Source organism: Thamnophis elegans, chromosome 17, assembly GCF_009769535.1.
Source record: "Thamnophis elegans isolate rThaEle1 chromosome 17, rThaEle1.pri, whole genome shotgun sequence".
In the NCBI taxonomy this organism is placed as follows: Eukaryota; Metazoa; Chordata; class Lepidosauria; order Squamata; family Colubridae; genus Thamnophis; species Thamnophis elegans.
Window position 1 is genome coordinate 329717 of NC_045557.1, and position 15182 is coordinate 344898.

The 15182-nt window shown below is 58.1% G+C and overlaps 1 protein-coding gene across 3 annotated transcripts in view; it reads right to left on the minus strand.

Annotated features, from left to right (window-relative positions):
- Positions 1-2787: 2787 nt before the first annotated feature.
- IQGAP3 (IQ motif containing GTPase activating protein 3) overlaps positions 2788-15182 on the minus strand; it is a 28570-nt gene continuing 16175 nt past the window's right edge. For all 3 annotated transcript variants that reach the window (XM_032233923.1, XM_032233922.1, XM_032233921.1), the window contains 13 exons: positions 13045-13269; positions 12666-12806; positions 11888-11972; positions 10905-11137; positions 9738-9870; positions 9017-9119; positions 7577-7727; positions 6224-6311; positions 5594-5776; positions 4976-5142; positions 4351-4443; positions 3986-4094; positions 2788-3732 (listed from right to left, as the gene is read on the minus strand). In XM_032233923.1, the coding sequence (XP_032089814.1) occupies positions 3619-3732; positions 3986-4094; positions 4351-4443; positions 4976-5142; positions 5594-5776; positions 6224-6311; positions 7577-7727; positions 9017-9119; positions 9738-9870; positions 10905-11137; positions 11888-11972; positions 12666-12806; positions 13045-13269 (1825 nt within the window). In that variant the 3' untranslated portion in view covers positions 2788-3618. The remainder of the gene's footprint in view (positions 3733-3985; positions 4095-4350; positions 4444-4975; positions 5143-5593; positions 5777-6223; positions 6312-7576; positions 7728-9016; positions 9120-9737; positions 9871-10904; positions 11138-11887; positions 11973-12665; positions 12807-13044; positions 13270-15182) is intronic.

Sequence of the window (15182 nt, forward strand, 5' to 3'; positions counted from 1 at the left end):
CGGATGTCGCCCTGGCAACCGTAACCACCTTATGTTCCTTAATTTGAAGAAGGTTCGCTGTCTAACAAAGGAAACGGCCAGTGGTGCCCGTGTAGAAGGGGGGGGGCGGGTGGCATCCCACTACCACAATGACCGTGGGGCAAAGGTCCCGTGTGGTTCTGCTTGGGCCAGTTTCGGGTTCTCTGGGCAAGGGAGGGGCACTGCCGGCAGGGGACCAGAGCGGGGCTGGGCAGGGGTGCCAGTGCCTGCACAACAGGGCACCTCCTCTGCCCACACCGTCCGGCCGAGGGGAGGGGAGGGGGAGCAAGGCCACTCCACTGGGCACCAGCCAGGAGCTTCCGAAGAGCTTTTGGCAAACGGCCACGGTTCTGAAGGCTCTCGGAGGGGCAAGGGACCGTCACGGGGGGAGTTGAGTGCGAATTACAAGGCCGCAGAATTCGAATTGAAGGCCAGGCTGCTGACTCTCCCTAGAAAGAAGGACATCCAACCGAACTGACCCCTCCTCAGTTGCAAGCAGTTCAGCTCCAAGATGGGAAGGATCGGGAAGCCCCCCCCCCCACGAATCCAGTCAAAAAGAAACGAGAGACCCTCATCCCAGCCCCAAAACCACAAAGGGAACAAACTGCAATTTATCTCCCTCTGGCATCCTTAATATCCATATCCTTGAAAGTTCTAGGAGCAGCCACGGATGTTTCCAGAGAAGGGGAAGGGGGGGTCCCAGCACCCATTTATTCCCCCAGCTGGGCAGCAAATGAGGGGGAGGGGGGTTCCTTGGCAATGGCATCGTTGCAGCTGGCCTGCAGCCAGATCTGCAGGGATGAAGCTGAACAGTTCAAGGTAGCCTTTATATTTCCTCACCTGCCATGCGGGGGGGGGGGGGGAGTCTTTGCCCTCTGGCCCTGCAGGGGCTTCCCTCCTACACAGAGGGGGGGTGATGTCTCACCTCAACAGGGCCACCTAAGGAGACCTCGGGAAAGGAGCTGACGAAATATCAGTCAAACATGATGCCATCATGCTGGATTCTGGTTGGGGCTGCCAGGATCAGCACCAGGTGTGTGGAGCTGATTCTCCGGATCATCCCGGATCAGAAGATGCTGCGCCACCTCCCTGGACAGCTGCGCCTCTGGCTGCTTGACCTCCCCCCCATAGCCGGCCTTTCCAGGATCAACGCCTTGACCCCCCACACACAAGGCAGCCCTTTCAGGCCACCCGCGGGGTCAGTGAATGGGCAAAGCATCAGTGGGCCTCCTCACCCCCCCCCATGTAGGGCTCCAAGCTTTGCTGGGCCCCCCTCTTCCTCCCCCTGCTCTTCCCCTGCCCCGTCTGCTCTGGCTGGCCGAGCCACACAGGCCACAGATGCCCTCTTCTCCTGCCAGGGCTCTGCAGCCGTGGGGGCCCCAGCCAGCCAGCCGACCGGCGGTTGAGGGGCACCTCTGCCTCCCGGCCTGGCTCCCCTCCAGGCCCTGCCCATCAGTCGGAAAGACTGCAGAGGAGCCTTCCAAGAAGCAGCAGGGTTGGAGCTGCCTCTGGCTCAGGGCTTCCTCCACCCTTTGGCTGCGTGGGAACAGCCCCCTCTGGCGCTGCCCAGCTCCTGGGGCAGGAGAGAAGCCCCCCGCAGGTGGTCTGGGCAGCCAAAGGGCCAGAAAAGGGCATCCAGGCTGGTCTTTGGTTTCTGAGATTTGCAGGCCCTGAAGGTCCAGTTGAGCCCCCCCCTCACCCTCAGCGTGGCCAGAGGAAGCCCCGGACCGGCCCAAGGCCTGGGGGGCCCCATGGCTTGACCAAACCAATGGGCACAGGCTCTGTCTGTGGCCATCTGTGGCGCCCTCCGTGGCCCCATCCAACCGGCCCAGAGCCTTTCCATTGGTGGACCTTCCTCAGGGCCCCCCTTTAGGCTCGGCTCTCCACAGTGCAGGGGAATCAAGCAGGCTTGGGGGAGGGGATCGCATGGCACAATTCCCTAATTGCATTGCCCACAACTCCCTATAAATGCCAACCCCCCCCCAAAAAAAATAAATGGAAACAAACGGCTTTTGGATTTGGCCTATGAAACTCACCACCACCAGATGTGGCTTGGAAATGGGATCAGGCTAAGCGACTGGTGGAGGCCTCCCTGTGGTCACCCAGGCGCTTCCTTCTTCCAAGCAGCCCACCTGGCACTTCTTGGGCACCCCGGGGGGGCTTTCCTGGGCCCCTGGGTGGGTGGGCCAGGCTGGGTATCTCCCCCCCCCCTCTTTCCTCCCAACCTCTGCCTGCTCCCTTTTCTGGCTTCCCTTGAAAACAGCGCCACCTAATGGACACATCGCCTCTGGCAGTGTTTTCCCCCAGGCTGAGACAAGTCTTTACATTCAAAGCTTGGGAGTATTTGAAGATACAAATTGGTTTGTTTAATGCTGTGGCCTTTTGATATTGCTAGGAAATTAAGAGAGAAACAGGGACAGGCATAATTTGCCCTCCCTCCCTGTCTCCTCTGTTTCCCAAATCGACTGGGTAATTTTTACCAAAAGCCTTTAAAAAAAATTCCCTTTGCCTCTCAACAACAGGAATATCATTCAGAGGATCTTTCCATATTTCTGTCATTTCTTTAAGTCCCCACGTTTTCCTTATCCGCTAGATTTGGTTTCTTCGATTCGATTTTTCTGTTCTCAATTATTAGGTTTAAGTTCTGCATTTTAACTCTGAATTGTACGAATTACGAGAATCCTGGTGTACAAAACATAAAACAGAACTCCTTCAGTTACACCCATAGCTATTTCTAGCAGATAACATTCAATAATCACATTTTAAAAATTGAATAATAGAGTTTATTGTACATCTTAATAAAATGTGTGATTATATTAACACTCTGCGTAAACATTTTATATTATCGTCTTATTCTTTTGATTGGATACTTAAAATTATCAGGGAAGATCCAATGAATTCAGTTTTCAATAGCCTTCCAAGCGCTGCTTTAAAAATAATTGAGCTCTTTAACAACTTTGTTTCAAACTACCACTGGGCGGAAGTGGAATCCACAAATCTGAATTTCTAAAACTCTCCATTTGAGGAATCCTGATTTTGTGTAAACTCCCACTGGCAGTGACAAGTGTTAAAAAGCACCTTTCTCTCTCTCTCTCTCTGACACGCACACCACTGCCCTCCTCTCGAAATAACGGGCAGCTGCCAGGCCTGATTCTTGCCAGCTGCCCTATTGGTGGGGGAACAAAGTGCCCTCCAGGAGTTCAGTGCCAGGAACCTGTGGGGTCCAAAAGGCGGAGGGACCCAGGGGGAGACCCCTGGCCTTCTCAGAGTGTAGCAACTGAGAGAGGTAGACGTTGGATCTAGTGTGTTTCTGTTTCAAGAGGGCTGCACTGCAGGTGAAATGCTTTGCCTATCCTTGATATGCTGGTCTAGTGTTCTACATGCAGGAGGTTTAGATGCCAAGGAAGCCTTTGGCCATGCAAGGAGCTGCCCGGGTGGGGGGAGGTCCAGTCAGGTGCCCTGAGGGTCCCTCTGAGGCGGGGGGGCGGTCTTCTGGGTTTCTTTGAAGCAGGGCTGGAGTGAAGAAGCAAGCACCACTATATCTCTTTGGCATCTTTCCAACAGGGACCCCAATAATCCACAGCTGTTGCTCAAAGCAGGTTATTTCTTGAAAAACTTCTTGTTCAGAAGGAAGATCAGAAGGTTGACGTTGATTTTGGCTCTGCCAAACATCTTCATGATAGTCACACCTTCGTACTGGAGCTGGAGGAGGTCCTGAGAGGGAGAGAAAGCTGGCATGGCACGGGGTCCCCTGCTTGAGCAGGGGGTCAGACTACAAGACCTCCCAGGTTCCTTCCAGCAACAGAACGCAGCAGAATGTCACGGGGCCCAGAGGGCTCTAGGCGTGATTTGTGCGAGGGATGGGGGCACGGTGGTCCTGCAGGCTCCCTCTCCCACCATTGGAAAGCTAGTAAATAATTAAATCGCCAAATGGCATGGAGTGAACTCCTCTCAGTCGGACCCTTACCTGGTAACTAAGCTGAAAGTTTTCCATATCGACCCCCATAAACTTTGCCTTGACCTGGAACCTGCCAGCTTCTCGGGAAGGTAGAATATCGAAAATGACATTTCTAAGTCTGTGGGGGGGGGGGGGGGGAACCAGAGAGAGGGGGAGGAATTAAAGGCCTGAAGCTGAGAAAATGCAAGAAAAAGAGATCTGCTTTTCCCACAGAACGAGGAAGAGAAGTTCGGCCTCTCCTTCAGGAGAGCAAAGCTGAGATTCCGGGCGTTTTGCCCCCCTGCCACCTTACTGGGAGGCTCAGAGGACACCCAGAGGGAGGGACGAGGGGCAGCAGGAGTCAGGGGGGAGTCAGGGGGGGCGTCCGGACTTACTGGTTTGGCGGGAGGGCCTCAATCTCCAGCAGGACCCCCTTCTCAAACAGGCGGGCAGCTGTGTAATGCAGCACAGCTTGTTTCTTGCTGGGCCTGAAGGGAAGAAAAAGGGGGCAGCCTGGATAGGAGAAGTGGGGCGGGGGGGGGGGGGGGGAGAACGCCAAGCCTCGCCTGCCCCCACATTGGCGTTCCTTCTGGCCCCCCGTGTGGTCGGCAGGGAAGGAGCAGGGTAGTTCCCGAGCCCCACTGGGCTCCTGCTGGGCTCTGCCAGCCTTCCCATGGTGGACCTGGGCCCAGCTGCCAGTCAAGGAATGCCAGGGGAGGGGGCTCTGCTTGGGGAAGGGGGCCAGTATTGCAAGGCCTTTCGGGTGGGGGGAGCATCTGCAATGTTCTTTTAGTGGCTGCCCTGAAAAGTTGCAAAAGGTGAGTTGGGGGGGGGGGTGTTGCACTTTCCCTACCAAGGAGGGCTGAGGCCATGGGGGGGGGGGGGCAGCCAGAACCCCACTTCGCCAAAGGAGAAGCTGCCCCATAAGAGATTAGCAGCTTCCTTTTCAGGCAAGGAAGCCCGAGGCAGACGCCCCCAGAACCTCATCTGGACCCGGCCACAGCTGGCCGCGCCCCATACCTGTCTGCAGAGGCCAGGTTGTCCAGGCAGGTGCGGAGATACTTCTGGTAGTAGTCCACCTGCTCCTGGTAGAAGCGGCGCTTGGAGGCCAGGCCTCGCAGGGTCTGCTGCAGCTTGGCCAGCTGCCCCCTGCGGCTCTGCCGGTGATGCCTCTGAGAGCGGATATCCTGCGGGAAGCGGAGAGCGGCCAAATGCACCCGGCAATGCGCTGAATTGGCCCCCATCCCTTGGCTGGAGCCCTGTTGTTCCCAATCTCGGCAACTTTGACGTGAGTGGACTGCAACTCCCAGAAGACCGCAGGCGCTCCCACTTGGCAAGAGAAGGATACGGCCGGCTCTCCTCCGCCTTGGCGACTTTCTGGACTCCAACTCCCAGCTCTGCTGGCTGAGGAGTTGAAGGTCTTAAAGTGGCCAGAGTGGAGGAGCCCCCTGAGCTAAAGGCGCCTCCCTCCGGCCCTTCCCCACCGCCGGCCTACAAACGGTTTCTCTGCCATCTTTCTCCTTCCATTTTACAGCGACCGTTTACAGCCAGGATGCACAACAGCCCCGCCAGGTAGGCCAGAGAGTGAGAGAGGCCAGGGGTGGCCCACCCTCCCTTCTCTGCTGCCTGGGCAATCACCTGGGCAATCTCGCTGAGCAGGGCCCGGGGCTGGCCGGCCGAGCCCACCAACGCCAGGCGCTCCAGGTTCCGGAGGACTTTCTTCTTCTTCTCCGCCAGGGAAAGATGGCTGTGCGGTGGCCCCCCTGGGCCCTGCGGGTGGCCGGTGGCCCTTCTCTGCAAGAGCTGTCGGTGGAGCTGCTCCTGCGGGAAAGGAGGTTGCAGCTTCGGCTGGTCGCCAAGTGGCCGGTTGTAAGTTGAAGACCACCAATTCAGCTGCAAGCCGAACATGAAGGCCCAACCAGGAGATCCCACAAGGCAGCTCTCCTCATTCCGGCCCCGGAGCTGATTTTTTACTGGCCTCCCGAAGGCCCCTGTGGTTGGATCCAGCTGTCCTGGGGGGGGAGAAGACCATTCCCCACCACAGGAGATGCGAAGGAAGACGGCCTTTTATTCTCTTCCGGTCCCAGAAATCCTCCCGACGGCTCAGAGTTTCTGCAGGAGGGGAAGGAGGCCTCCACGCCCCCTTCGCCTGCAGGGATCCGGAGGGAAGCCCCCGGGCAGACCCAGCCGGCCTCCGCCCAGAGGCCCCCAGGAAGGGCATCGCGCCCCTTCTGGGCAACCGGTTGCCCTGCTCACTGCTCCACCCACCTCCGCTTCCGAGGCCTTCGAGTGCAGGATCTCGTCCAGGGAGTCTCCGGGCTGCGACTGGATGACGTCCAGCAGCATCTGTTTGGTGCTTCATCACCAGAAGAGAAAGGGGGGGGGGGCAGCGGTCACTGTGGGCAGAGGGCAGGAGGTCCTCTCGGGCCGGCTCCAAGGGTCACTGCTGCCCAGGAGGACGAGTGGAAGAGGCCACACTGCCTCTGAGCTCTTTTTGCTGCGATTCTAGAAAATCTACCTGGGTTTAATCCTGTTCTGCTGCCAGGTAAACGGGCAGAAGAGTGAATGTTTTCCCAGTGGAAAAACCTTAGTGACCAAGCGAGTGACAGGAAGGGCGGGTGTGGGGTGTTGAAGGACCCCCCCCCCACTCGCCTCCCTCCTCGGAGAGCTCAGCTGGGTCAATCCTGCTTGGATGGGAGACGTCCCCACTGCCCCCCCCCCCCCGAGATGAGGAAGGGAGAGGCGCAAATCCCCCCAGCGTTGCTGACCACGTGAACTGAAGAGAGGCTCTGCCAGCTTTTGCCCGGGGGGGGCGTTTGTGTGTGTGTGATTCTCCTGGCAGCCCACTTTTGCCTCAGGGAGACGGACTGGTGAGCCTCTGGTTCAGCAAGATGCAAGGACGTCCTCGCTTACCGACCTCTTGTTCAGTGACTGTTCTGAGGGTGCTGAACTAAGGGACCTTACACCACCAGTCCTTGTTTCTCCCATCCCCCTTGTGGTCGTCCGTTTGGGATTCGGGATTTTGGCAACTGCAACAGGGCAGCTGTGCCCCCCCCCCAGGGCCACTTGATCGCCCCCCCCCCCGCAACCTTCCCTGCCAGCATCCCACACGCAAAGTCCACGCGAAAAGCAGCAGAAAAGGTTGCTCTGGTCTGTGTCCCCCCCCCCCAACCTCTAGTGGTGCGACATGCTCACACCATCCGCCCCCGCAATCTCCCCACATGGCAGCAACAGCTTCCTGCCCTTCGGCCTGCCTGCACGCAACTTGCCCCTTCCAACCGGCTTCCCCAATGACCTCTACTTGTGGGAAGCCGGTGGGAGGCTGCAGAGAGCTCCTTGCTTAACAACCATCACTTAATGAGGGCCATGGGACTGCCGTTGTTAAGAATGCACACAGGTGACCTCATGCTTTACGGCCACATCACTCAGTGCCAGTAATTCCAGTCCCAATTGAGGGCTACCTAAAATTCTGCCCTTCCCGCTGGCTTCCCCCATCGCTGAGCGTCTGAGAGGCCCTTTGTGCTCCTGGCCGTCCCCCACTTGCTATTCACCAGGCTTGAGGGGGGGGGCGGGATGCAGGTCTGACCACCTTCCCTCACAAGGGACGACGCAGCCACCCACCTCAGCCACAGGCCTCCGGCAGCTGCTTCCCCCTCGGCTTCGGCTTCCACCCCGCCGTACTTGCCGCTGAGCGTGAGCGAGAGCTCCGTCCTGGAGAGCTGAGACACAGCCTCCTCCCAGGCCCCGGTCGCCCCCTGCGCCAGGCTGTGGCCTACAGAAAGACAGCAGCGCAAGAGGCTCGGAGGAAGGAAGCCGGGCAGGAGCCCAAGGCTCTTTTGGGGCAGAGGCTGGTGTGGATTGGGGGGTCCCAGGCACAGCCACCACCGAAGGGCAGGAATGAGGGGCAGCCAAGAGGGTCTCTGCAGCTCAGGAGGGAACCGCGAAGGCCTTGGGGGGCTCTCTGGGCTTGTTCTCTTGAAGACCTTTCGGTACCTAACTAGACAACCGCAGCAGTGCTAGAGGGGGGCAGGGTTTGTGGAAAGGAGGAGGAAGAGGAGGGAAGCGGCTGTGGAGTCCTTATTGCTGGCTGAGGTTAGTTTTCTTCTGGGCGTTTCATGACCCAACTAGGTAATATCGTCAGTGCTAGAAGCGGGCAGGGTTTGCGCTCTTCTTGTATACAACGGTTGGTCCTGTCAGTGGTGGAGGGAACGTGGTTTCCTTGCTGAAATATTGAGAACCATCAAGTCAGACAAACAAGCCAACATGTCGGCAGCGGAAGAGCCAACCGGACGCTGCTTCTGGCATCAGCACAAGGCTGGCCGGGTCGATGCCGCTTTCAAGCAGTTTGCTTGGGCACCGGATGAGGAAAACGGGCGAACGGGGCGACCCGTGGGGTGAAGCAATGCTCCGTGGCCTCAAATGGGGGCCAGCCAGAGATCATCCACACGGACGCCCTCAAGACTGTGTCCCACAAGGACCCTTACCCAGAACGGCTCAGCCTCGGAGGAACCGCGCCTCCCTGAACTGCCCCAGCTTTTGCGCCAGATGGCTACGGCCCCAAAACCTGGGAGCTGGGCTGCACACAGCAACCCCCCCCCCCTCTCCCCCCTCTTGAAAAACCTGGTTTAGGGTCATAAATGTGAAGGGCCTCGTTGTTTTGGCTTCGCTATTATTTGATTAAACGTCACGGCTGCCATTTGCACGTATTCATTTTTGTGGATGTATTTACTGTTTTAACGTTTTGTAATTGTTTTATAATTTTAGCATTATAAGCCACCCAGAGTCGCTTGGCTGAACTGGGTGGCTACAGAAACCGGTGGAAAGAAATGCAGAAACAGACATTGTGGAAGGAGAGACGCGCTGGTCTCTGGCAGAGTCTCCCAGCAGCTTCTTCCCCCGGCAACCTTGATTCGGACTCTCCTTGTGAGCCTCTTATAAAGCCTGCCAATTGGAGGAGGTGCCCTCAGGGCCCTCCTCTCCTGGGCAGGAATAGTGCCCCGCCCCAGGCCAGAATTGTATTGGGAGGGGGGGCCGTCTGTCTGAAGAGCCCCCTCAGCTTACCTAGCAACGAGGCCACGGTTGGCACCTCTCCAAGGTCTTGCAGAAGTCCGTGCAGGGGGTCCTGGGGGTCGGGAGCCAGGGAGGGCTGGTGCTCCAGCAGCAACTGTGTGGTTGGCAAAGAGGGAGAGGCAGAGAGGAGGATGTTCCCCCCCCCAGGCCTTATTTATACCCCACTGGCCCCCCCAAAGAGACCCTCAGAGAGTTTCCCAAACTCTTTGTGAAAGGAAGATCGTTGGGAGAATCGAAATGCAGTCTCAACATTAGGAATCAACGGAGGGATAAACAGAGACAAGGCAACGAAGATGAAGAAGCTGAGTAGCAGGAAAGCCACAGAGGCCTCCTCTAAGCCAGGGGGGGGGGGGGCTCCAACCTCGGCCACTTTAAGGCCTGCAGACCTCAACTCCCAGAATCCCCCAGCCCTCAGTTGGTCCACAAGTCTTAAAGGGTCCAAGGTTGGATGCCCTGCTGTGAACCAAAGGGCTTCGTGGGAAAAAGACACAACCAAGGTGGGAACTGGGGGGGGGGGACGTGGGTTCAGGGCTATAAACACTAGGGGCTTATTTTTTTTAAAAAAGCCACAGATGGTTGGGATTCCCACCCGTCGAGCCACAAAGCCTGGCTTGCAAAATCACAGTCAAGAAAGCCAGAGATTGGCCTCTGCGCAAAAGCAATTATTTCTCCCTCCTTAAATCATATTTTTTTCCGACGTTTGACGTTGCACCTTGTGGGTGTTGACCAGCTCCCCAACTGTTATGTAGACCACCGGTTTGGTGATGGCCACCAGCTCCGAATATTTGTCCACCTTAAATCTCTCTTCCGGTTCGGGGACCGAACAGGCTGCGTCGATGAATGCTCTGGAAGAGACAGAAGGGGAAAAGAGCATGGAATCATGGGAGTGGAAGGGGCCTGGGAGGTCTTCTAGTCCAGTGTTTCTCAACCTTGTCAACTTGAAGATGTCTGGACTTCAACTCCCAGAATTCCCCAGCAGTGGTTAGGACAGTGTTTCTCAACCTTGTCAACTTGAAGATGTCTGGACTTCAACTCCCAGAATTCCCCAGCCAGCATTCGCTGGCTGGGGAATTCTGGGAGTTGGAAGTCCAGACATCTTCAAGTTGACAAGGTTGAGAAACACTGTTCTAGTCCAACTCCTGCTCAAGCAGGAGACCGTTCCAGACAAGTGACTGTCCAGCCTCCTCTTAAAAACATCCACTGGGGGAGCACCCACAGCTTCTGGTGGCCAGCTGTTCCACTGGTTAATTGTTCTCACTGTCAGGGAATTTCTCCTTAATCCCAGCTTGCTTCTCTCCTTGATTAGTTTCCACCCATTGCTTGCTCTTCCTTCTGGTGCTTTGGAGAATAGGTTGAGCCCCGCGTCTTTGTGGCAGCCTCTCAAGTCTTGGAAGACTGCGGTCATGTACCACCCTTTTCACCAGGTTAGGCATGGTGGGCCCTCCCGCCCTCCCCAAAACAGCCAAGGCCAAGTTCTTTGATGGGAGGGGAAATCTATTGGACCGTCCAACAGTTCATTTATCCATTGGAATTTCTGGGATGCTTCGGGATGAGCTGCCCTTTTGAGCAGACGGAAGGACTTCTCCCTTCCAGCTGCACCTTTTCCTCTGGCCAGAAGCCCGGGGGGGGGGGGCACAGGCTAAGCAGGGGGGGTAGATTATACACTGCCCATATAAGGTGGGCATGGGGGGGGCACACACCCAGTTAACAGGTCAGGAATGCCCACCCAGACACCCAAGAGCTGCGAATGGAGCAGCAGCCCCATTGCACCAAGAGGGGTGAGGAACATCCTCTTGCTCCTCCTTCAGGGCCGGAGGGGGGGAGGGGGGGCACCTGAAGGTAGTGCCAGGCAAGACGGACGGTTCACCCCCCAACCCACCTGAATTTCTGGTGTGTTTCCTCCAGGTATTCATTTACCACGTTCAAGTGGCTGTTTTCTCCCTCGAAAAGCTGGTTGGCGGCTGCATGCTGCAGGATCTTGGCCACGGAAGCCAGGTTGCGCCTCTGGTCGGGGTGCAGGGGTGCCCCAGCAGAGAAGTCCAGCACATCAAAGCCATCGGGCGCCACCACCGCCGGGTTCATGAAGCGATAGTAGAGCAGGTTGCCCACCACCTAAGACGGGAGGAGCAGAAGTCTCACTCCAAGGAGCGAGCCTGGTCCATGGGCAGCCCATCGGCTCTGGCCTGAGGTTGGGCGAGTGCGAGTCTTCTGCTGACTCCCCCCGTCCTCGAGTCGATCCCCCCCTTCCCAGGGCTGGCATGGAGAGCATGGAATCAAACTACTGAGCCTCTGGAGAGCTGCGGTGAGGGGCTCCGAAGGCAGCTCCCTCCAGCTCCAGAGAGAGGCTCCTCTGGGCAGCCCTGGAGGGCAGAAGGTGGAACCGAGGCCTCTGGACTGGCCTCCCCTGAGGACACCTCCCCAGGTGAAAGCGGCTTTTGAAGGCCAATCCAGTCGAGCGGGTGACCTGCTGGGACATTCGTGCTGCCTTTACGCGGACCTTTCGTTTGGTCACAAATAACCATCTCTTCAGCAACAGGCAGAAGCAGCCGTGAATCCCTGCCCTGTAGCCCCCCCACCCTTTGGGCCACCAGGGACTGGTTCCAGGGGAGGTTTTTCCATGGACCAGAGAGAGGGGGGTGGGGGGGCTTCACATGCTGCCTGCATCCCCTGCGTGGGGCTCTGCTTGTTCGGGTGGGCCGGCGTCGGCCCGGGGACCAAGCGTTGGGGAGCCCTGCTGTGCCCTCAACGTTCTCATGTTGGCTGAGAAACCTTAAATGGAGGGGAAAGAGCAGAGCCTAAGAGGGAGGGGGAGATGCCCGTTCTGCTTTTGTGCCCTGCCTCCTCCCCCCCCCCCCCAATGACCTTGTAGATCTCTTCCTTGGAGGCATCTGGGAACTTCTCCGTCAAGGTTGCCTTCAAGACCTTGGCCATGTAGCGCATCCCATACCTGCAAGGAAAACCATATTTTATTCTTCCTGGGTAGGCAGGAAGTAGCCCCCCACCCCACCCCCAACACAGCTCCCGTATACGCCGTGGAGGAAATGGGGATACTGCAGGGGGTCCATCTGTGGCACACACACCCCCTCCACTCCGGAGCAATGCCATGGACGGTTTTGGCGAACATTAATCTGATAGGTGTGAAATAGATGCTGATGAGGAAGGGGGATGTGGGGGGGAAGGCAGGGGTCCCTTCCAGCCGTGACTTTTCTCTCTTTTCTTGGCTCAGTTCACCCCGCAGGGCTGTGGTTGCAAAATATAAGTTGCAAATTGGAGGGGGGAAATTCTTGGGGGGAAGCAGACACAGCTGTGGCCCAGGAACCCTCATCACTCGGTGGGGGTCCCTCTTGTGGCTTAAAGCCTTGCAGGGGCCGCCTGGCCTGAAACATCTTTTCCCGGGTCGTCTAAAATCTCAGCCCATCGCCTTCCCGTCTGCCAGTTGTGTGGATGCCTGAAGCTTCGCAAGGGCTGAGACGGAGCTGCCACCTCTAGCAGGATTTCACGGCAAAGGCCTGGAATCGCCCGACATTGTGGCCGTTTCCTAACACCGGCGGCTCTACGTCTTGCTAGGAGCCAGGTGCCGACCCCAGAGGGAGGAGGAGGGCAGTGGAACGAAAGAAGAGACGGGGCACTAAAGCCGTACGGGATCTTCTCCACCGACGAGAGGATGGCCGAGAGGAAGTTGTCTGCCAGCACAAGGAGGTGGCCGAGGGAGGCGTCCAGGCGCCTCTGGACCTCTGGGTGAGCAAGGGCTTGTTGTGGGGTAACGTTGTACGGCAGGTGGCTGGGGAGAGAGAAAACAGCCACAGCATATCAAGACGTTTGCTCTTTCCACCTCCCGCAGTTGAGTCTTATTTTGCCTCATGCAGAAAACAACTTGTGGGTGCCTGCCATGGCCCCATTTCCTTCCTTCCTTCCTCTTCCCCCGCGGTCTCCATGGGTTCCGTAGGCTCCCCGAGGGTCAAGCCGTGAGCTCCCCCTGCCCTCCCTCCCAGCCGGAAGGGAGCCATGTGGCCACCCACCTCTTCTGGCCGCTCTGGGACTCCGTCTCGTTGATCCACCCCCTGTAGATCTCCACGGGGCTGGTGCGGATGCTCAGGCTGGGCTTCTGCAGCACCTCCCGCACCGGCTCTGCCAGGATCTGGCGCAGGGCGTTCTGCCCGCGGGCATTGCGGTAGAAGCTCACCACCATGCGGATGACGGCTGGGTTCCCCGTGAGGATCTCCCGCGGCCGAGTCACTCTGGAGCTGGGAGGAAGAGAGAGGCAGCACCTCCATCACCCGGCAGGCGGAGGGCGGCCAGCCTCCCCTTCTCCAGGGCGGCATCTCGGCGTCTGGGAAGAGGCGCCAGGGCTTCCCCTGGACTCAACGGGGGTCGTGGCCCCCAGGAGGCTGCAACCTTTGCAAATATGCGCTGGTTGACCCAGCACCTGAATCCTGATCATGTGATGGTGGGGAAGCCATGACGGTTACAAGTGCGAGGACCGTTGTCTTATTTTTCAGTGCCACTGTCACTTTGAACAAAGGATTGTAAGTTGAGGACCCCCTGCAGGCCGGCCTGTTTTACTCAGCGCCGGGCCCTGAAATCAGCCAACCTCAGAAGACACAAACAAAACCGTCTTTAAATGAAGAACGGGCCCGGCTAGAAGCCTTCGCAGTAGCAGAAAAGTTGCGTGACTCCACAGTGGGAAAGTGCCAGGAAGGGGACCAGGAGCAGAGGCAGCCCAGCCTCTCCCTGGCCAAGCCGTGTGAGGAGAGGAGACGGCTCTTCCCTCCCCTTCGTCAACCACGGCTGCTTCTCCTACTGTGATTCCCCGAAAACACCACATGTCCTGCCACAAAGGCCTGGTGTTTGGGGTGGGTGTAAATATGCGGCCTCCCCTGAAAATAAGCCCTGGTGAAAGGGTGGCGTGGCCAGCACAGGAGGCGGCCCCTCCCCTTCCCTGCTCCCCTCAGCGCCTCTCGGCTCCTTAATCAGGTGGGCTGAGCCGATCCGGCTGCCGTTCACAAAACAGCCGGTGTGCGGGGGCTGCCCAGCCCTCTGGGGGGGGTGCGGCTGCTTTTGCCATCATCGCTTGCAGCCACGAAAGCAGCAGGAGGCCAAGCGATGCAGCCCACGGGCCTCGCTCCGGCCTCCCGAAGGGCTCTGGAGCCTGTCTACAGTTTTTGTAATCCTTATTTCGTCCTGACCCACGTGGCCCAGTGAGACATGTGGATGGGAGCAAAATAAGGGTAAAAAAAATTGCGGACAGCTGCTGCTCCAGAGCCCCTCGGAAGGCCGTCTGGAGCCCCCTGCTGAAGAAGCGGCTACGCCCGAGGAGGGTTTTTCGGAGAGAAGGCAAAGAGGAAGCGATCAGCTTCACTTGACCTCAGCCCCCCCCCCCCCTTCGGCTGGGCTCAAGCAGAGAAGTGGCCGCAGGGTTCCAGGAGCAAAGTTGAGGCTGAGGGGAGCCAGGCAGGGCGGGGGGGGGGAAGTCCAGTGCGGCCCCAGCGCTCTTCTTCCCTTGGACACGGAATCTTGGGAGGGGGAAACGGCATCCCCAGGCAGGGGGTGGGGGTGGGGTATGTGGGTATGTGCACGAAAAGCACAAAGCGAGGGAGGCAGCAGCCGCGGATGAAGGAGCTTTGTGCCTGCACGCATAGTTTGGGGAGGGAGGGGGAAGAGATACTCCCCTCTCTTGACGGCGTTTTGCTTGGAAACATTGGAGGAAAGGGATGCTGCCTCCTGCGGACACAGGCAGAGCGAGGGTCATTGAAGACCCCTCCGGCCAGCCCACAAGGCTATCAGAAGGGGGGGGGGAGATTTCCCGCACATCGGCAGCGGCGTCTTCTCAGGGGGCTTCTTCCGACATCCCAGTTGTATGGATTTCCATGCCTTCCTTCACGGGACGTTGCTTGGCGCCTGGGACGTCGGGAGAAGCCCTGTGAGGAGACGCCGCTGCCGATGTGCAGGAAATCCCCCCCCCCACCTGGAGATCATCCTTTCAAAATGTAGTTTCACCAGGAGGAAGAGGGGGCTGGAGGTGGGTTGGGCTTTCTTTGCAAGGTGGGCGATCCGGGGAGCGAGAGGTTTCGGAAGCCTGGGCTGGCGTGGGGCGCTTTCTCCAGTGAAGCGTCTGATTCATCTCCGGGTGAGCCGTTCGCCCTGTGCCATCTCTCTG